General features: G+C 43.8%; 1 protein-coding gene across 2 annotated transcripts in view; it reads left to right on the top strand.

Annotated features, from left to right (window-relative positions):
• Positions 1-214: 214 nt before the first annotated feature.
• The window catches only part of TMCO4 (transmembrane and coiled-coil domains 4), a 481,254-nt gene continuing 459,615 nt past the window's right edge, over positions 215-21,853 (top strand). The window contains exon 1 of one of the 2 annotated variants that reach the window (XM_085609111.1): positions 215-527. In XM_085609111.1, the coding sequence (XP_085465237.1) occupies positions 502-527 (26 nt within the window). In that variant the 5' untranslated portion in view covers positions 215-501. Of the gene's footprint in view, positions 608-21,853 lie in introns of both variants that reach the window. The other variant, XM_085609114.1, reaches the window with a different exon arrangement.

Here is a 21,853-nt window from a genome sequence, read left to right as displayed (position 1 = left end):
ACAAGCTGCACGACACATACAATGTTGACCGAAGCGCGAGAAGACAGGGTGAAGGTTATGCAGAGCACGTGTTAGCAACAGCAGTGCTTTGCGGCACACCGGTTGTTTTCCTTCCGACAACTCAAAACAGAGAAAACATACTTGCAGGACTCGTACTTCTTCTTTCCTACGTAAGCACTGCGGGCAGCTCGTGACCTGCTCTGTTTACGTAGCTGTGGACTTTGACGATTTAGCTCGACACTGAGCTGTTAGAGCACGTGGGACGTTACGCTGTCTGCGTTCCGCAGTTTAGATTCACGAAGCTGCCCGTGCTTAGTGCCCTGCCTCAGTACCGGGTCCGCAACTTTAAAAGTACGCTATGTTCGCAATACAGCCTTTCCACCGCGACTTAAGCCCGGGATCCTAGTGTGGCCCGGCCGAGAAAAGGGTAGCGCGAGTGACCGTGGAGGCCTCTTCTGGTCAAAGACCGGCGACTCAGCTGCGAGCCGCGGACTGCAAGGAATGGATGTAGGGGCTGACAGCAGCAGGTACTGTCATGATTGGGGGCGGAGCTACCGTCAGCAGCTGAGCTGAGGTGGGCTAGGACGTGCAAGTAAGCAACTCCGAGGTCAGTGTCAGGCTGTCTACCCTTCGATAGATTTCCTTCGTCTAAAGCTAGCCATGTTTGCTGTGGACTGCAGATGGGCAGACCTAGCACTATTTAGTTGGTGACTGCGCCAGAACATTGTGGTAGAATAGCAAAGGCCCCACCTGTTATGAGATTGTGGATGGACTGCCCTACGAGCTTTAAGTTGTCCCTTGTGACTTCAGACACGCGTTGTTAACCGAAGGAGCAGTGCTTTAAATGGGCAGGCACGGTCCGGGACCGGCACTTCTCAGCACTCCTGTAATACATTCAGTGGGGCAAGGAATACCATGACTTCTGAGGAGCAAACTGGAACCCTAGTGCGTATCTGCAATTCTAGATTTGCATTTAAAGCACTGCGCTGGCCTTTTTGTCTCTTTGCATTCTGGCACGTGCAGTTTTGCTCCTATTCTGACAGCAGGACTGCAAATACTATGATACAAAAAACAGGACTGACTGGTCTAGTAAGGAATCTCAACCACAACATCAGGTACATTGAGGTGTCTCATCCCAGCACAACCACTCGGCCTAATTAAGGAAGGTCAGCTCTAGAACAGGGGCTTTAAGTAGGATGACCAAAGTGGGAAGGTTGAGGGGGATGTCTAAAAGGGGTGTGGCCTAAGAAGCATGACTGAGTTATTTCCAAAAGGCATGGCTTTTGTAAATAAAGGTTTAACCTAAAACCTGTTTCAGAATACTGTACTTCGCATACCATGTCGCCTGATCAGTATTTTTGTACCTTTCTCTGAGCTTTCTTTAATGTTATCCACACATATAATTCAATAACGGACATGCTCCTAAAACAAGTGAAATCTATTTGCTTTTGCCACTGATTTTGTTATGAGTAATTAGAATTGAAAATATTTAAATTCTGAAAATATAAGACTGTGAATTAAAAAATACGAAGGTCTGTAAAAGGGGTTGAGGTCTTCAGAGTGTCTGTTACTTCAGATCTTTCCTCACCACAGTGGCACCTCCTGGCATATGGGGTTGCCGCACAGGTGTTCACAAGTCCTAGCACGCTGGTCACACAACTTCTTTACTAGTGGCCCCCTCTGGAATACGGGGTCACTGCAACGAGGCTGTGTGGGCTCGGCACACTTCGCACAGTGTGCAATACTTGGCAAAGCCTATGAGGGCCTTCTACTGGCATACCGGGCGTGGCGGGGGCGAAAACAATCTTGCACACAAGTTATTACCCGATAGGGGCACAGCAGAAGCTTCACACCTCGCTCAGGGAATCCTCATGGTAGGGCTCCCCACTGGGCCTCACTCCTTCTAATGCTCTCGCCTTCCCCACAGGGCACACGGGCAGGTTCTGGTGCTTCTAGAGCTTCCCCTTCTCACACAGCCAGTCTGGCTGCATGGCAGATGACCAGTTTTTGGGGGCCCAATGTCCTCTTCTTATAGTACATTTCCAGACACCAAATGTGATTTAGAGTCTAGATTTTTTAAATTTTAGGTTGGGGTTCTGCTTCTTGTGAAGTGAGCACATCTCCTTTTCATCATCCTTCAAGAAAGATGTCTGTCACAGCAGACACTACTCCTAAGCTGATTGGTCATTCCCAGTTCACACTTGGATGTCAGCCACAGTGATGTGTGCATCAAAAAGTTAATCCCAGAATTGCCCGGAGACGCAAGGGGACCTCAAATTGACATTGCCACTCTACAAGCATAATTGATTCTGATTGCTCATCCAAGGAACTCTGCAAAATTCTAGAAGAATTCCATACCCCAAAATTCTATAATGCAGATATCCCACAATAGCAAGCCTTCTGCAACAAAATTTCCATGGAACTGATCTCAAAAATGTACAAGCTAAAAAACTATGTTATTGGCAAAACGGCTCAATCTCCTGCTGTACATAACAAAAATCACTGCAGATAGGATCACCACCAATGTGAAACTACTCACTACCTTCATCGCCTTCAGTGAAAATGATTTATTCATCATCATTAGGATCACCTTCAGACTTCGCCCCTAAAAATACTTCAAAGATAGCCTGCAAACAGCCTGTGCAGGGTAAGTGACTAGAAGCATTATGAAATAGTCCTTGGAAATAGGATTTTTTTCCTCCTGAGTTGAAAATCTCTTACATTAGATTACTCCTCAGTAAGAAGAACCTCAACAAATTCAACCTAGCACTCTACATGCCAATATCTAATTACGCGTTCCCAGGTAAACTATTCAAAAGAGCATAATTTACTTAACTGTCCAATCTTACTGAGAAAAATAGTTGGATGTCTGACGAACACTTGCATTCAGACCAGGTATAGGCACTGAGCCAGCAATTGTTTCCAGATGGGCCAACCTAAAACCAAAGAGTGGCCGCTTTTTTGCATCTGGACCTATGGTGTCATTTCACACTGTCCACCATCAGACGCTACTAAAGAGACTTTGTCATCTTAGAATACGTGAAAAGGCTCCAAAATGGATTGCTTCCTCCTTCAAACACAGACAAAGCTTGGTATTCATACCTAATTTCATTGTGGCCATTACACCAAACATTGTGGTGTCCTTCAGGAGACCATCATCTCTCCTCTCTTGTTCAACATCTAGCTATAGACCTTACCTGACCTGATCAGATCCTTCAACATTGTGATACAACTGTGCAGATGACACACAAACCATTCTAAAAATGGATGACTTAGAAGACAAAGGCTTGATGATTGCCTTAGTGCTATAGTTGAATGGATATTGAGTAACCACCTTAAGCTAAGCACCACATGGACAGAAATCCTGACCTGTGGACAATGGCATCAATACTAGATTAAGGTCATAGGGCCAAAGGAGCTTGATACCCCACCAGCTACTTCTAGATATGTAAGAAACCTTGGGTTAACCATGGTCTCATTTCTATTCCTAATTCCACATGCCAACGACGTCTCAAGAAACACCTTCAACACAATGAAAACACTGAGGCTCACCTTCCTATGCTTTGAACATCTAAGGAATCTACAAGCTTTTTGCACATGTGATCTCCTAGCTTGAACCATACCAATATCCTACATCTTGGTGCTCCTTGTATAAAATAAAAAAAAAAAAAAAAAAACGGGGGCGTGGTTTGGACGCCGGAGAAGATGGCGGCTTAGCGCGGCGCTCCTCCCGTGGACGGCGATCACGGATCGTTTTTGGGAGTAACGAGCCATGCTGTGCCGGTGAAAGTACACACAGGAGGATCGGAGGGTAGTATCTCCGCCTAGGCTGAATCTGGGACAACTGGGTGCCTCTGAGGACGAGATCTGACTCGGAGCACTGGAGCCGGTTCCCATGCGGTAGCTGCGAGCGGCGCCTGCGGCCACGGGACCCTGCCGAACCCGGCGGATCACGCCGGTACTAACGCGAACCTGGAACTATGATCGGCGGACAGCAGAAGGGACCCTGATGCACCTAAGGACATACGGCAATCGTGAGCAATTTCTATGTTGTATTGGGGTCTGACTACGTCGATGTTTGATGTCCCAGCCATGTGGAACGCCGTGAGGTAAAATGGCGGCCGTCCCTGGGTGATTGTCAAAGCGTGTGTGCACTGGCCTGAGAGAGGTGGTCGGCATGGGAAGTAACGTCCTTGACCTGCAGGAGGGATGGTATATTCTCTATCACGCGGGCGTGTCAACCTGTACAACCTCATCGCATAGAGCGATTCCGAGAGCCTCAGGCACACGAAACATCAAGATGGCGGCGATAGTGGCGTCTGCCGGTTTGTGAGGCCCATGTGGGTTCGGCGGAGCTCGGAGCTATTGTATTGAGGTGGGTGACCAGCATCGGTCTGCTAATGGAGTGATGGGGAGTGCGATGTCATGGGACCAGAGCGCTACGGAAGCTACTGAGGCCGCGAATGCGACAGCAGATGTCTGGTTTCCAATGTAAAACACAGGGCTGCTGCAAGAAACTCCCATGTATTTTTCGGGTGGCGGCGATGGTTGTAAAGCGGCGATTAGTGGATTCTTTTAGTGTCACCACGAACAGCATCGGCTCATCTGAAGCTCGACACTGCATTTGTGCATTCAGGCTACACATGTAGGTCACTGGTCTGTAATAAGTGCACTGTAGACGGCAAGGGTGGAAGGCAAATGATCTAAGAGATGGTCTGCTGACGGATTTGCCCTCATAATGTGCTTCTGCACTATCTGCTAAGATGATGTTTGAATATGACGAGGTGGAGCTGCAGGTTGGGTTGGGCGCCCGTGGTGTGCTATGTGCCTAACTCTGCACCTGGACCCATCGACATCACTCTCTCTACGTGGTACAGGCCTAATATGGGGCACTCTAAGCTATCAACTTTCTGATCTCCCGATAGTACCGGTGACAGGCGGTGGAGGGATACCACAGCAGTATCAGAACAACATTGTATATCTAATCGGCACACGGCTGTAGGTCCGAACAGGAGGCTTTTTGCTGCTAGCTGACTGGGCCTCGATCTGATAGGGCCTTAGTGGAAATCGTATGCTGGGATCTCAAGTCCGGTAGGCGGTTCTTCGAAACGAATAAGATGGGGGACAAAGACACAAAAAATCTCAAAAGACTCAAGGCTGAACCTCCTAATCCGATCTCCCCTGTCAAAGGTAAAAAAGATGTAACAGACACGATGGACATGATACTAAATAGATTGGAAGAGGTTAGGGAGATTGCGAAAGCCACGAAAGAAGAAATTGTGGCTATCCGGAAAGACATCAGGGATACAAATGCCAGACTTACAGAATCGGAGTCAAGAATTAGTCGGCTGGAGGACACGGAGGTTGCAACATGTAGCTCACTTAAGCGCCTGCACATCTCCTCGGAGCAGATGTCAAGGAAGTTGTCGGAATTGGAGGACAGAAATCGGAGAGGGAACCTAAGGATCTTTGGAATTCCGGAGGGTTCCGAAGAGTCGTACGAGTCGTGTGTCCCATTCCTAGAGGCATGGTTTTCGCAGGCCACCAATCTCAATTTCCGTCATCCATTAGAGTTTGATAGAGCTCATAGAGTCCCTGGAAGAATTACACCGGGTCAAAAAGGCCCACGGCCTATTGTTTGTAAACCCTTACGTTATCAACACGTGGATCAAATACTGTCATTTGTGCGTAAGAACAATCATATACTTTGGAAATCCAATAAAGTTTACATATCTCAAGACTACAGCAAAGAAACTGTTGACACGAGGAAAGCCTTTCTTGCCCTACGTCCTCAGTTGAAATCGCTGGGCCATCAGTTTGGCTTTGTGGGTCCTGCAAAATTCCGGGTAGTCATCAGAGGGTCTCCACAGGTCTTCACAGATCCAGTGAAATTGGGGCGAATCCTGGAAGGCGATGTAGAACAACGTATGGAGACCTCGTCGGTGGTCTCTGCTTCCTCCTCAAAATAGGTCTCTTAAAGGACTATGGCAGTCTGTTGTGCCGATGTTACGTTGATGGCAATATAACGATGGGTCCTGACGTATTGTTGATATATTGTTGATATATTGCTGATATATTGCTGACATATTGAGGTATTACAGCGTTGGTGTTGGTCTATTGTGCTCAAGTAGAGGGTCGCACCAGACCTATTCAGACCTCTTCAGACCTCTTTTTGTACTATCACATAGAATGTGTGCAATTTGAATGCTAATCACCAATAGAATGCTACTCACCGGTCTGTAACTGATATATGAGTGGATTCCATAGCTATGGAGGTATATCTAATGTCTCCTCAAAAAAGGATCTCGCGGGTGGGGGAGCGGGGAGGCGTCATTGGGAGTGGTCCAAGTGCACTATGCCTCTGTTCGCTGGTTGTCGCTTTGATGCATGCCTCTGCTTGAGGGAAACATGTGTTACGCATAGGTTACGCATAGGTTACGCGCCATTGGGGATGATCCAAGTTTCATTTGTCCATACTCACTGGTTGTTACGTTAAGAAATGCTGCTGATTGTAAGAAGCATAGGAATTATGGGTTATGCACCAGTTATGTAATGTTTCATACAGTTGGTTAACTCCTTAATTGTTGACATGCACGAGGAACTCGTCCAAGGGAAGGATGTCATCTTTCCGAGTCACCATGTCTACTAGTTTTTCTCGGGGTGGGGAGGAGGGTGAGGGTGGGTTGAGACGGAAGGAGGAGGGGGGAGGGAAGAGGGGGGCAAGGGGGGGTGAATGTCTATTTTTTGTATTTATTTCCTTTTATATCGGTTCTGTCTATGTCATGGTATGGTGCACACCTGGTCCCACGTCATTTTATTGCCAATGCCTTTGCCGATTGTTACACCAGGGCCCGGATAGAATGCGGTGCCGAACCTTTTCGGCTAACATTTTTCGGCCGACGCCAGCCTCAGTTAGTCGGACTCAGTATAATGACCCTGGTAACCCTAGTATTGTTGCTATGCTTGTGGGGGGGTTGTTGGGAAGCCTGAAGGGGGTTTACGTTTGTACACTCAGGGGTAAACTGTTAATGCTCTATCATTTTAGCTACTGATTAGATATGGTACTGTCTACGATTAATACTCCTGTAGGAATAACAGGCTTGAATCATCTGAAAATACTTTCTCTCAACGTCAAAGGCCTTAACCAGCCCGTTAAACGCCAGAAAGTGCTGGATTATGCAAGGAGGCAAAGAGGCGATATTGTCCTGCTGCAAGAATCTAAACTTGACACTCAGCAGTTTCACAGTCTCAGGAATAAATATTTTGTTGAGGTAGCGGGTTCAAGTGCGATAGGGAAGAAAAATGGGGTCCTGACACTGATTGCAAAAAAAGCTAATGTTGATCTACTTTCCTCCACTACTGACACTAAGGGACGGTGGGTGATGACCAAGTTGTTTAAAGACGATACTGAACTCTACGTCACGAATGTATATGCTCCTAATACATGTGATCTGACGTTCTGGGCCGACCTAACCAAGCAATTAGAAACTATCCCCGACTCAGCCATACACATCCTTGCAGGGGACTTCAATCTCCCATTTGATCCCATTTTAGATAGAGACTCCAGATGCTCCTTCCGGGGTAATAGATCTCATAAGGCCTTCACTAACCTGTGTTCCCGTTTCCAGCTTGTAGATACATGGAGGTTGCAGAACCCCGATGGGAGGGATTACACCTTTTATTCTCCTCCACATGATTCATTCTCTAGGATTGATTATTTATTTATCACTAAAAATGGAATTCCCAGAATAGAAGAATCTTCCATAGAACCCAGGGTTTTATCTGACCACTCATGCATCTCCCTGTCCATATCCAACGTCAAATCGTCCACCAGACAATCAATATGGAGATTTAATGAGGAGGTCCTTGAAAAGGAGCAACATAGAGTAATGTTAGAGACCGCAATTAAAGAATATTTACAGCACAATATTAGGGGGGACACTACGGACCTGACCCGTTGGGAGGCATTGAAGAGCACGATACGAGGAGTCGTAATTAAAATAAAATCGGCTATAAACAAAAACCACAACAAGGCGCTGGAGACGCTGGAGGTTGAAATTGCGGGGTTAGAGAAGAAGCACTTGTTGGATAGGAAGGAAGAAACTATGAATAAACTGGCCAACAAAAAGTACGAGTATAACAAAATAGTGAGTGAGAGAGCAGGGATTTGGCTCAATAGGAGGAAACAATTCAAATTATGTGAATCTAATAAGGCGGGGAAGAGCCTAGCCGCATACCTTAAATTCAAAATACAGAAAACTATGATAAATTCCATCAAAGATCAGGGAGGGACTACGCATTCAGATCCGGTCAAGGTGGCGGAGGTTTTTAAAAATTTCTATGAACAGCTTTACGCCAAAAATACAGAAGTTGTTGAGCCAAACATTGCTGGCTATCTGGGGGAGTGTGATCTTCCATCCCTTTCTAATATGGAGCGCGACGAGCTTAACGCCCCCATCACGCTTCAAGAAGTTGAGTCAGGCATTAAATCATTAAAATGCGGTAAGGCACCCGGGCCGGATGGGTTCACAGCCAGATTTTATAAGAGTTTCTCCTCTCTCATCTCACAACCGCTACTGAACCTATTTCAAGAAATTAGCTCTGTAGGTGAAGTGAAGGGCACGCTATCTGAGGCCATCATTGCGGTACTTCCAAAGGAGGGGAAGGATCCAACTCTCCCAAAGAATTACAGGCCTATATCGCTTATAAATCTAGACTGCAAACTCCTAGCCACGATTTTAGCTAATCGACTTCAGTTGGTCCTGCCCAAACTGATACACGCTTCTCAAGCGGGCTTTTTGAAACACAGATTGTCAAGTGACAACACAAGAATACTAGCTCATGTGCTCGAAAAAGCAAAACTGTTATCTACTCCCACTGTCGCAATTACACTTGACGCCGAAAAGGCCTTCGATAGAGTCGATTGGACCTATCTGAATGCGGTCTTAAATAAATTCGACTTGGGCAATTCCTTCACGAAGATGGTGATGTCCCTATATTCCTGTCCCACTGCTAGAGTTAGGGCTGGAGGTTCACTCTCCTCTGCGTTTCAGTTGCACCAAGGCACTAGACAGGGATGTCCGCTCTCACCGTCACTGTTCCTTTTGGCCATTGAACCATTTCTGCACCACTTGAGAACTAATGAGAATATCGCTGGAATTCCATTTGGTGATTGTGTTATAAAACTGACCGCCTATGCGGATGATGTCCTAATTGTATCAGAAAGGGCGGAGGAGGCTATATCGGCCCTCATGACTACCATCGACGACTTTTCCAGGGTGTCAGGATACAAGTTGAATAAAGATAAAACTGAGGTTAAAATGTTGAACAACTTGGGAAACAGGGAAGTTATGGGGACTCCTGGCCTGACGTGGCAGCCAGGTTGCTTTAAATACTTAGGACTGGAATTTGACAAAGACCTAATCACGACACTGGGGGTTAATGAGGACCTAGTCTTGAAAAAAATAACTAAATTGCTGGAGGGATGGTCGCCGAAATTCCTTTCGTGGTGGGGTAGGGCGGAAACTCTGAAGATGATGGTGACTCCTCTGGTGAACTATCTGGCTAGTATGCTCCCGATGGTATTTTCGGAAGCCTTCTTAACAAAGGTAGGGAGGCTGTTTGGTGAGTTCCTGTGGCAGGGGAAGAAGCCTAGGATATCAATGAAAAAACTTCAGTTATCAAAGGGCAAAGGAGGCCTGGGTCTCCCTAGCTTCAGGGATTATCAGACGGCATTTCTCTGCAAACAAGGGGCACAGTGGTTTACTGAGGGGGCGGAGTATACTCCGCTGTGGATCGGTATCGAAAAATCCCTAATTGGGGACGCTCCTCTAGTGGCACTGCTCACAATGGACCTTTCTCACCTGCCTCATTCCAGATACATTCTACTCAACACCAGAAGAGCAATGTTGAGGCTTGATCAGACTCATAAAGTGGGGTTGCTTTGGAGGAAGTCTACCTTGATTTCCTTATGGTATAACCCATCCCTTAAGATGGGAGGGAAACCCATGCTGTGGGAGAGCTGGTCCAGAAATGGAATTAACCTAGTGCGGGATTTATTTGAGGGGGGATACCCGTTGCCTTTTTCTTCGCTTCAGACAACTCATAATCTGTCACCAATGGACTTCTATGATTTCTTGAAACTCAAGGTTGTTTTGTCTCCTCGCTCCCTCAGCGCGGCAGACCCTTGGCTTAAGACCCAGGTTCCACGATTTCTGAAATCAGGTCATTTTGTGTCCAAAATTTACAAGTTACTCTTACCTGAACCGAACAGGGCACATAAGAAAAATGAAGCTAAGTGGCAATCTGAGACAAACTCTACTGGTTTAGTATTTGACTGGGGCATGATACATACCACTGCCTTAACGAATAAGATCTCACCGATTTTAGCCCAAACCAAGTACATGCTCATTAATAGGACATACTGGACGCCAGAAAAACTCCATAAACTTAAGTTGAGGGACAGTCCACTTTGCTGGAACTGTGACGCGGAGGTGGGAGACTTAACCCATATGTTATTTGGTTGCTCCGCGCTGGGTCCGTTCTGGAGGAAAGTGTTTGACTGTATAGATCATATACTTAATTTCAGGTCTAAAAGAGAGTTCGTCTACGTGCTCCTGGGAGTGTTGGATCAGGATTTACACAATGACAATGATCGTCAGTTGTTAGATGTTCTGCTCACTTTAGCCTGCAAGGTGGTGTTGTGTAAGTGGAAGAGCGCATCTGAGGTATCATTCAGGGTTTGGCAGGAATGGCTCTCGTTTTTAAGAGGTGCGGATAATCCGGCTCTGCACTCCTCCCCGTGGCGTGCTCCCCACAAGAGGCTATGGAAGGCCCTAGACAGATCGGCATTTTCATTTGACCCACCCTGAAGGGAGGATAGGGATAGAGAAGATAGGGCTGCACACATAGGTATAGGGCAATGGCTATCAGGGCACCCTACCGCACTAGCGCGAAGGGACAATGATGCGCTGTCAGTGGTACCATGACATATTTCAGTCTTTTAGTCTTTCAGTCCTTTTATTTTTACTTAACAGCGCATGGTATCGCTAGTCCAGGAGTTAGTCGATGCTCTCGGATGTGAGGTCCTTTCGTTCTGTTCAGTTCTAATGATCTCATTGTACCGATTGTGATGACTCTGTACTCATATGTATCTGGAATGGAGGTGTACCACCTACAGAATCACCAAGCTCAGGACTAGCGCCTTGTTATGTAACGAGATTTCATGTGTCATTTATTGTATGTCTTGTCTTTTCCATGCTTTTTGTTTTTTCAATAAAAAATGATTTGAAATAAAAAAATAAAAATAAAAAAAAACTGCGTAAATACCAACATAAATGGACCTGAAGCGCTGCCAGCACATCACAACCTATAAACATGAGTGTCTATTTTACACACTTCCTTATTCATGTCGCTGCCAAGTGCTGTGTCCCAAAATAACTGCACCTTTGTGATCGTCACGTACAACGTGTAAACATTTTGAATATAGTCTTTAAGCAAAGGCAACATCCTTGCAACCACATATACACAGGTGTAATATGGTACCCATGGTGAAAAGCGCTTCACCGCCCGACATAGATGTAGTGAGCACTGTACAAATGCTACAGCACAATGAAGTAACAACCTAAGACACATCATAAGCAATTTTCCTCTTAGCTCACGAATGGCACTGTTGTACTGGCTATGGGTGAGGGACATGAATTTTTCTAAGTTCACATTTAGAAACCATGACTTGTAGCAAATGCCACTCAATCCAGTGATACAATCTAATGACTTAAAGTGCCCCTTCTGCTTGTAGCAGAAACACACTTTTTTTTAATGTTGAAGTTTTTATCATAATTTTACATGATGTTTGTTGCATGAATTACTTGCCACATGTGTTGACGGACTGTGTCTTATTATAGGCCTTTGAGTCTAACCTGACCCCTGGCTTGTTTTTGGCTCTACTCACCCTAATATTTTACTACCTTGCCCACCTCTATTGTTGACCTTTGTAGAAATGACACATATAAGCAGAGTATTCCTAAGCGCTTGCCTTAACTCGTCCCATGGACTGTTAAGTAGATTTGGCAATAGCTGCAGTCTGGTCAGATGCACTTTCTCTTGCCAGCCAAAATCTCACCTGAATTTGTGGCAGCAGGTATGAGCTATGAAGGGATCACTCATCAGATGATCAAGGAAGGGACTAAAATTAGTTTTTTGTATGAAGCACAAATATATAATGTGCTTATGTTCTTTTTGGGGTGCTCCTTTAATAGGTACTAAAATGTGTATCTCCGCATAACTACATTTATTTTTCAATATGTCCAGCCTTACCCGACCTCTCCAGGGCCTTGCCAACAAGTCTTGGGATGCTTTCTTTACATTTCTGGTGCAAGGTGGTTGGGGATGAAAAGCCCTGTCCACTCTCCATTCATCAGACCCTATGCAGTCCAATTATATGGTACCCAGTCTATAACAAGTAATCATATAACCATCAATTCCCTGTCTATCCTGAGTGATCTTATTCCCTAATAGATTAGCAAGGGTGCTTTGGTCACAAATGCAAGTATGGAAAATGCCCCCCCCAATGTCCTGAGTTAGGTGGTGAATTGCAGTCACAGCTGGGTGCAAGAGGGCTCCTCAAGCCCACCACTCCTGGTACCAGTGCTTTTCGTTCACTATGAATAGCTACATCTGTTTATGCCCATCAATTCTTTCCAGTTAAGTACGAACTTTCCTTGTATTATTCTACCAGTGAATACAGCGTTTCCCCTGGAAGTTGAAGACGCAGGGTTGGCTGAACTATAAACTTCTGCATGCTTACTGAAATACCACAGTGCAGTGTCCACCACACAACAAACACTCCTCATCTGATGAGAGGATGCACACTTGCTGGCAGTGTCATTACCCCCAATGACAAATAGGTCCACAGGGACATCCCCTGCGCAGTCCACCCAACCAAACAAAACAAAAATAAAATGTAAAATGCATTTCTCAGTCTCTTCCTTGCCAAAAGTATGTTACCCATAGAGAACCTGGGGCCACATGTACAAATGTTTTAGGGTTCTAGGGTTGACAGTGCTAAGCTTTACAATTGCTGATTGATTGACTGACTGGAAATCGCAAACAGTGTCAAACACACTGTTTCACATCGCATTTTGCGACTTCCTAATTGCGAGTCACAAAAATGTGGCAAAGAGGAGCTCGCAAAATCTGGCGGATGTACATATGACCCCATATCCCTTCCTCAGACAGTCCTGGTTGTCCCCACCTGGTGTAATTAGTGTCCCTTCAGATTCCAATTTACTCAATCATTGGTAATTTAATGATTGTTTCTCATAATAAATTATTGGTACCATAATGAAGGCATCGCAAATGTGCCCCATTACTGAGTTAATGCCTGATAACACTTCCATTTCATTTGCTCCCAGGGTTGGTTATCTTTGCCTTCTTTTTCTAGCACAGGACGACCTATGTTCTCTTCTAGTCAGAACAACCCTCTTCATGCCTTGTTTAAACTGTTCTACTGGCATTCTGTGTGCATGTCTAGGAATACTCCTGCACTCGACCAACCACCTTGCCGTCCTACTAACAAACTAAGGTCAACCCAAGGTCAACCCAAAATAGAAGACAAAACCTTCAGGTCCTTCAAAGACTTCTCCTTTGACAATCTAATACACCCCTTCTAAATGACTTTAACACTTTTTAGTTGGAGCATGAACATCCATACTCCAACTAAAGCACACAAGTGCAAGCCCAAACCTTCAACACCACAGTACTCTAAAGACCTTGCTGACAATAAAAGCTCCATCTACAGACATTAAAGGAACCAAAACTCCTAATGACCTCCCTCCTGATACTGAAACCGAAGTCCCTTCGTGCAACACTCAGACAGCTCACCTCATCAGCCAAAGCAAAGTACTCTACCAACACCATCACTGAAGTCACCAACTAAAGCAATCAAGCACCGCATCAGTGTCCTGCTTGAATTTCCTATACCACACAACATATATAAGTACAATGTCTTTTTTAGTTAAACAAATATAGAAGATCTAATAGCACATCATCAAGACCAAGCCTGTTTCTCCTTGTACACCACCCTTTCACTGTTAAATCCGTCAGTAGTCCTTCAAAGCCCTATCTCTGACAGATTTTGCTGACATATTCAACTTCCTCAAAGCCACTTTTTCTGAAGATGATGTTGTGCCCTCATCCTTCATCAAAGCTCTCTCTGAGAAAGCTCTCAAACTCCTACTCATTGTCAATGCCTGCTTCACTCAAGGCATCTTCCAGAAGCTGTCAAGAAAGGCCAAACCCTCTCATAAACAAGTATTCACTAAACCCTAATGACCTTGCTATCTCCTGACCCATCTCCCACCTACTCTTCATTGGCAAGATTGTTGAAAAAGGCAGTGTACGCTCAAATGCAAGATCACATCATTGCTGACCATCTCCTGCATGACTACAAATCTGGCTTCAGTCAGATCACTCTGCAGTACAAGCACCAATACCTTACCAAGGCTCGAAAAAACATAAAAATGTTACTAGACATGCAGTTCTAGTAACTTTAATAATCTACTCAACCTAACTGTAATGTACTTGACCAGTGAACTGGTCTCAAATTGTGTGATCCTAGGCAAATATTTTGTCTTACAGAGCCGACATTTTCTTTATTATCACATAAGAGACCACCTTCAAATATGCAAGGTCACTATTTCCGCTGTACAGAAAAACTCTTTTTATTTACTAGACTAAATGTTTGCTCCATGTATAACCAGAATCGAGCCCATATATAGGGTACGCATGATCCCTGACTTGCCTCTCAGTTCACTAATAGCATTGTCATCTGGGCAGGAGCAATAATAATTCCCAGTTCATGTTTGAAAAACTCACTTTTCATACATAAATTACCAAAGCATGATGTGGTAGTGCATTGTCATTTACAGATAGCATATTTTCTATTGAAATGGGCACAAAACTTTCCAACTAACATGTAGTTTTACTGATAATAAACCACATAAACAATGTTTGGAAATTGGGTTTCAGCAAAAATATTTATCATTTACACATCACCAAGTAAAGTGTTCTAATTTGTTTTGATCCTATACAAATCTTTTTTTCACCACAGAATTACAAAAATGGGTCTTCATAACTAGTGAGATATATTTGAAAGGTTTGAACAGTTCACTTACATATTTCAATGTTGTGTTAGAAAAAAGCCTGACATCTTACAGCCTTTCATTTAACATGCTTTGCACAGTTAAATTGTCACACAGTTCACTTTACAAAATCCTCTCACTTTAGTCACAGAGAGAAAAATAAATGTAGGAAGACAAACTGACTTTTGACCTCTGTCTCTGAAAGCCAGCAAATCTGACAAGATAACAAGATTTAAAGGCTTTTTTATTGCCCTTTCACTTTGTGAGCAGCAAAGATGCCTTTAAATCTTGTTATATTGTCACATTTGCTCTGCTTTCAGAGACAGAGGTCAAAAGTCAGTTGGTCTTCCTACATTTTCTTTTTGTTCTGTGAGTGAAGTTAGAGGATTTTCAACTCACCAGAAAGGGGAGAAGTCCCTAAAATGAGCTCCTCCTGAATAAATCTTGCTAGACAATGTGAGTGGAGGAGTGGATTTTTTGGAGCCCTGCTTACATATCGTAGATGACACCCTCCTGACCACAGATAAAGATGACACCTTCCTCCTGCTATTGCTGAACCTTTTAGCTGCCTTCATCACAGTTTACCACCACACCATCATCGATACTTGTCAAATGTTCACTTTGCTGTGTGACATTTTGTTGGCTTCAGTGAACTGACGAGTGATGTTCTATTGGTAAATGTGTAAACCTTTGAGTGACACCTTCTCGTGAGTAAAACCAAGCAATGGAGCTTGCGACTGGATGCCATTCCACAATTGACCAACCGTACTATTGACTAACCAAGAGCTCACTTCTCATTCAGTGTGCCAGATTCACAATAAGGCAATGCTTAATAGGATGGTTCAACTAAATTGTGAGGTGTACAACATAGCCGAACAACATGAAAACTCAATTAAAATGTGTGTAAGTGTGTAAAAATGCTCAGGCTTTAATTCACAGTTGATTAATGCCAATCAATCAAAGCTTTATTTCGATAAAAATTTGTATCATAAAAGCAACAACATACATACATAAAAGATACAATTTATCGTGTGGGAAAGAATACTAAAAATTGAATAAATACATTTGACATATGATGTGATATTTACAATCAGATAAAAAGAATTAAATTTCAATAATAGTCCCATTGCTTTTAGTTGATAAAAGACAATCTAAAAGAAATAAAATGTAAGAAGGCTAAAAAATCGTGTCAGAATGAAGAGACTTGAACCTAATTATCCAAGAGCACCCAAGAAATTTGGCCACACCACAAACCAGCACAGCGCTAGTATCTGATTGTAAGATTCTGAGGGCTACACGGTAGTTCAACGTGCCCAGCTGTCTGCAGACCGGACTTAACCACCTGCCTCTTGGGTTTTTGTAAGCTGGGCACTCAAACATAAGGTGTGCCGTGCTTTCGACCTTCCCACTGCAGCTCGGGCAAAATGCCGAGGTTTGGTGGGGAGGCTTCCATTTGTTGGTGTACTCTCGAGTTGGTAGTGTGCCCAATCTGAATTGTATATAGAGTGTTCTATCTCTTGGTGTCTGAACAAAATCAAGGTAGGACTCAAGGCTAACAACTTGTTTATGTAAATAGAAATCTTCTGTTAGTCTGCCTTGGTTGGGATTGCTGGTCTCTTGGGTATCGATCCATGCCCAATAAGCTCTTTTGAGGTCAGTCTTATTTATTGGTTTACCGAACTCCCAGGCTTCTCTAAATCCCAACAGGAGAAAAAACTTCTTGATATTGCGCAGCCAACCAACTCTATGTGAACCCAGGGTATTTATCACTTCTCTAAGGCCCTCTGCGTACTTTGATAGCTCAGGGGTGCGCCATAAGCGGGCCCAAAAGAGCAAGGGGCGCAATCTTGCCAGATCCTTAATTGTTCGCCTACCCAAATCGCTAAATAAGGGTTTAAGAGGAGTACCCCTTGGGACTGAGACCAATTCCCTCAAGAATTATTTTCTGACCTAGAGATTTCTTCAACGTTGTCGAAACCCCATAGCTCGGCACCATACAGAGCCGAGCCAACAGCTTTTGCTTGGTAAATCACTAGAGCGGGTGCAATGGGCCTGCTCTGCGAGGAGCGATGTTCTTTGATAATAGCCCCCGCAACCCGCTTGTGATTAAGAAGCATCTTATCCAGATGGGGTCCCCAACCAACATTATCGGAAATTCTGATGCCAAGATAATCAAAAGTTTTTACAAGCTCGAGAGGAGTTCCATCTAGCATAAGGGTGATTTTAGATGGTCTACGTGATGTGAACGAGAGAAGTTTGGTCTTTGCGGTGTTTATAGACAAGCCTCTTAGATTACAAAACAAATAGAATCTGTCCAAGAGCTTCTGCAACCCTGCCGGGGTCTAGGAAATTAGCAGGGTGTCATCTGCAAAGAGGAGGGCGGGGACCCTGTCATCCGCCAGGGCCGGGGCATCTGCTGGAATATTTTGTAAAAATTTTACCACCCCATTCACAAATAAAGAGAAATGGGTGGGTGCCAAAACACAGCCCTGGCGAACTCCCCTATTAACTGGGATTTTTGCAGTTTTTTGGTTCTGGGTTCCCCATTTAACCTGAGCATACTTGCCCTCATGCAGGCGGATCAGAAGGTCAAGGATTGGCGAGGGCACACCCATTTCCCTCATAACTAACCATAAGCGATCTCGAGGGACCAGGTCAAAGGCAGTCTTCAGATCTATGAACGCCAAATGAAGACTGCCCTTGCCGATCAAAACCACCTTCCAATGTAGGAGAAGGAGTCTGAAGACCTGATCGATTGTACCTGTATTTGATCTAAAACCTGCCTGATAATGAGACATAATATTGTTCTTGTTAGCCCACAACAGGATTCTCTCCAACAAGACCCTGACAACCACCTTCTGACCGGCATCAATGAGGCTAATCGGTCGGTAGTTAGCATCACATGGGAATGTACTTGCATTTCCATGGTGCATAAGCAAACATTTAGGCATGTTTGTAAGTAAGTTCACACCCATAGTCTTAGTCACAGTCCAAATAATCTCCTCTTAATTTTCAGTTGTTGTCTGTGAGCAGTAGTAATGGATATGCAAAGTATGTGGTCTTTAATAAATCACAGGATACCGTGTTTTAGTTACAATTTGCAAGGAAGAACATCCTTCTGTCACTGCATTCGAAAAGATCTGCACACAGATTGTCCTCAAATGCTCATTATCGAGTGTAGGGAAAGGGCCATATTAATCTATGGACAAAGTGAGCTATTGCATAAGGATTCCCTGTGTTAGGGGGGTCCACTATTTCTGGACTAATTAGAGGCATCCCTGACCCTGCAGTGTCTTGGTGTATGGTCATCTAATTGCAAAAAAAAACTCAGACATGTATGTGATTCATTGAGTATTGTGTATACAGGTGCAGTGCACATTTTTGCTATTTGGTCTACTTTAACACTGCCAATATTTCGTAAGAAAGCTTTCACAGCCTTTGCTGATGCCGTGCCTGTTCTGGACTTGCAATGCTGTTTGCCTGTTCTTTATGTGAAGGGAGGACCCAGAGCTGAAAAATATACAAGGAAGTAGCCAACCACATAAAACACCTCACCTTTAACCATTTTTTCAATAGCATCAAGAGAGTAAGACGAGTGAGTTAGTTTTGGGAGATTGTCTTCCTTGGAACAATATTTACAACAATGGGGCCAATTGCTTCATTGCACAGCTTGATTTGCAACGTTTATGCTACAGGGGTTGTAGGGCGCTTTGTGTGGATACTCGGCAAATAATATAAAACATATAGCCCCGCTAGCTGATCTTCCTGGAGAAGTTATGAGAGTCTTTCTTTCCCAAGAAATGTTTTTAAACAATGTCACCACATTGTGTATTTCTCAACACATTTTTCAAATTTTTACCGGCAGCTCTGAAGGGGGCTTCACGAACTATTCAAACACTTTGCTGGTGTTAGACACATCTCATCCTCCTCAGTGGCATCTGGAATATTTCCTGTTTACCTCCCAAGAAAACATAGTAACAAAAGGGAACGTTTTCACTTCCATTTTCGTAAACATTTCCTAAAAAACCCTAGGTAGTACAGGCAGTTGAAATAATTTGACCTCCTGGCATTTGCAAGATGCGACTGATATCATTGTTCATCTTCTTTGTTTCTATTTTCCCACTTTGTTCATTCTAAGTAGATCTGCAGTCAATATATTATCATAGAGAATCTACTTGCAAGTGGCAGGTGGAAACATTTAAAAAAAAATACGTTATGCTGAATCAGTAGACAGCAGGCTATCTTTCAGGTCAGACACGTCGAAATGGTTCACAAACTAGGGTTACGGATTAGATTATAGAAATGTTTGAAATTCAGACAGCAGACCTATCCCTAAGGTTATAACTATCGTGCAAGCTCTGGCATAACCCAGTGAGACTTATAATAATGTCCTCATAGATGATGACATTAACCATGAAGTAACAGCGAAAGTGAGACGTATATTAAGTCCTAATTATAGATGATGACATGAACCATGAAGTAACAGCAAAAGCAGCAAGCGCCCTATGTCCCCAATGAAATAGCATCTGCAATACACGTCTCCAAACCAGCATGATTATTGCTGAACCTCACTCATCAATATATTATGGAAATGCAATCATTTTGTCCCACAAACAAGTTTGACTTTTTTTGAAGAAATAAAAAAAAGATTTGTTCCCAAACATGAGCTTTTTATTTTGGTTAAATAGATTCTCTCAAAGAAAAACCTGTGTTTTTTTAAAATATGTTTTTGCCATTTAAACATCAGTTTATTTTTATTTTCAATTAATCCACATTTGGTCCTCAAACATCAGCTTGTCCTTTTCAACAAGTAATCACATGTTCTGCTGTCCTACCAGGACAGAGTTTACCTCACATTACCATGTATTACAATTAAATGCAGGGGATGCTCATAGTATGCTAGTCAGGGCCCCCATAAGTCACAAATGCTAACAGTTTGACAGTTCAACCTACAGAAGTCATGGGTGCCAACATTTGCCAGGAAAATCCACCATCGTACCTGGGATTTCAACACATATGCCAAGATGCAGGCAACATACTCAGGACAGCTAAGGTTTGCTAGGGCCACCAACATGCCAGGGGTTGCCACCGAGATGAGCAGAGTCGGACTGGAACAGAAAACAGGCCAGGACACCATAATAAAGTGGGCACTCAGCGAATTTGATGGCTAAAAAAGTAGCCCGCATTTACACATCTGGGTCATTTTGGACTTATAAAGATGTTTTGCAAGGCATGGGATACTGCATGCATTTGTTCTTGCTTGAGACAAAATGTGTGGGACTATCAAGCAAATTGGTACCAAACTCTTGCCACTCATGCCCCATAACAGGATGACAAACAGCCAAACAAAATAAACTGCTCACTCACTGTCATACCAGCCTTTCAGGCACTATTAGATTGATCTATTGGCCAATTCTACCCAAACATGAGTATGATTCTCACCAAAGGTCTCATAAGACAACCACCACGATGCACAGAAAGTCCACTGTGAGGTAATTTAGAATGTGTATGGTCATTACCATAATTTCCCCTTAATGCCTACATTATGCCAAGAAGTTCTAAGTTGTACCACGGATGCCATACTTACACTTTCTCCAGGCCACCTAAATGTCTAGAATGTCCACAGAATGCAAAGGAGGGCAAGCACAATGTCTGAAATAACCCATGCAATCAGTATAAGTATCCGTAGCATCTCATTCTTGACCTCATTCATTGATTCAAAAGCATCTCCCTTTCTCAGTTTTCCTCACTTCTACTTTAAAAACTTTTCTCTCACCTGAATCTCTACTTTTCTCTCTTACCACTATACCTTTTTCCCTGTTATCACCCCCAAACTACAATTCTGTCACTCCTCTTACCCTCCTTCTTTGTTCACTTCTCAGTGCATTCCTATCTCAGCATTTCCCATTTCTTCCTATTTTCACTGTGTGGTCTACTTCCTACCTGTTTCTTCCCTCTCTCGTCCCATCTCACACGCATCTATTTACCTTTATGTATGGCCTGATTTATTTTTCTGGTTCTGTTCTGCCCTTCACTCCTTTCCTTCTATCGATCTCTCTCTTTCCTCCAAATATTTTTTCTCTTGCCCATCTTTCCCTCATTCTTTATTTACTCCTCCTTTTGCTTGCTCCCCCATTCTTTTTTTCTGTTTTTGTTTTTCGGTTCCCATCATTCCGTCTCCCATTTACTCATTCTGTCTACATCTTTTTTACCATCATTTTATTTTTCTTAGCTATCATCTTCTTTTATTCTCAGGGGTATCTTTTTTTTCTTTTCTTTGTTTTTGAGTTTTCTTTGTTTTTCTGTTCACTTATTGCTGATTTAGACTTTTTTTCTAAATTTTTCTCTTTCTAGCTTACTTTCATCGTTTTTCTTTCCTTGAGTGTTCCCATAGCATATTTTTGATTTGCATCTTTTTCTTTTCATTCCACTTTATTTTTCGTTTTCCTACTCAGGGACCGATTCCGATCCGGGTCGGAAAGCACTCCGACCGAGCCGGATCCGGAGTGTTTTCCGACCGAGCCGGAATCCTGCAGTCCGACCGAGCGAGTACGATGCGGCCGTATGCTGCCGGACTCGGTTCGGTCGGACTCCCATGGAAGTCAATGGGAGCTGGTCGTACGTCGCGTACATGGGCTCCCATTGACTGAATGGGTACGTCTCGCGCAAGGGCGCCCCCTACAGTGGGTACGCGTCGGTGCCATCCGCACCGT

The sequence above is a fragment of the Triturus cristatus genome, chromosome 1_2 (assembly GCF_964204655.1).
Source record: "Triturus cristatus chromosome 1_2, aTriCri1.1, whole genome shotgun sequence".
NCBI lineage: Eukaryota > Metazoa > Chordata > Amphibia > Caudata > Salamandridae > Triturus > Triturus cristatus.
The sequence above is the reverse complement of the archived record's forward strand: the minus strand, read 5'-3'. Positions and strand labels throughout refer to the sequence as shown.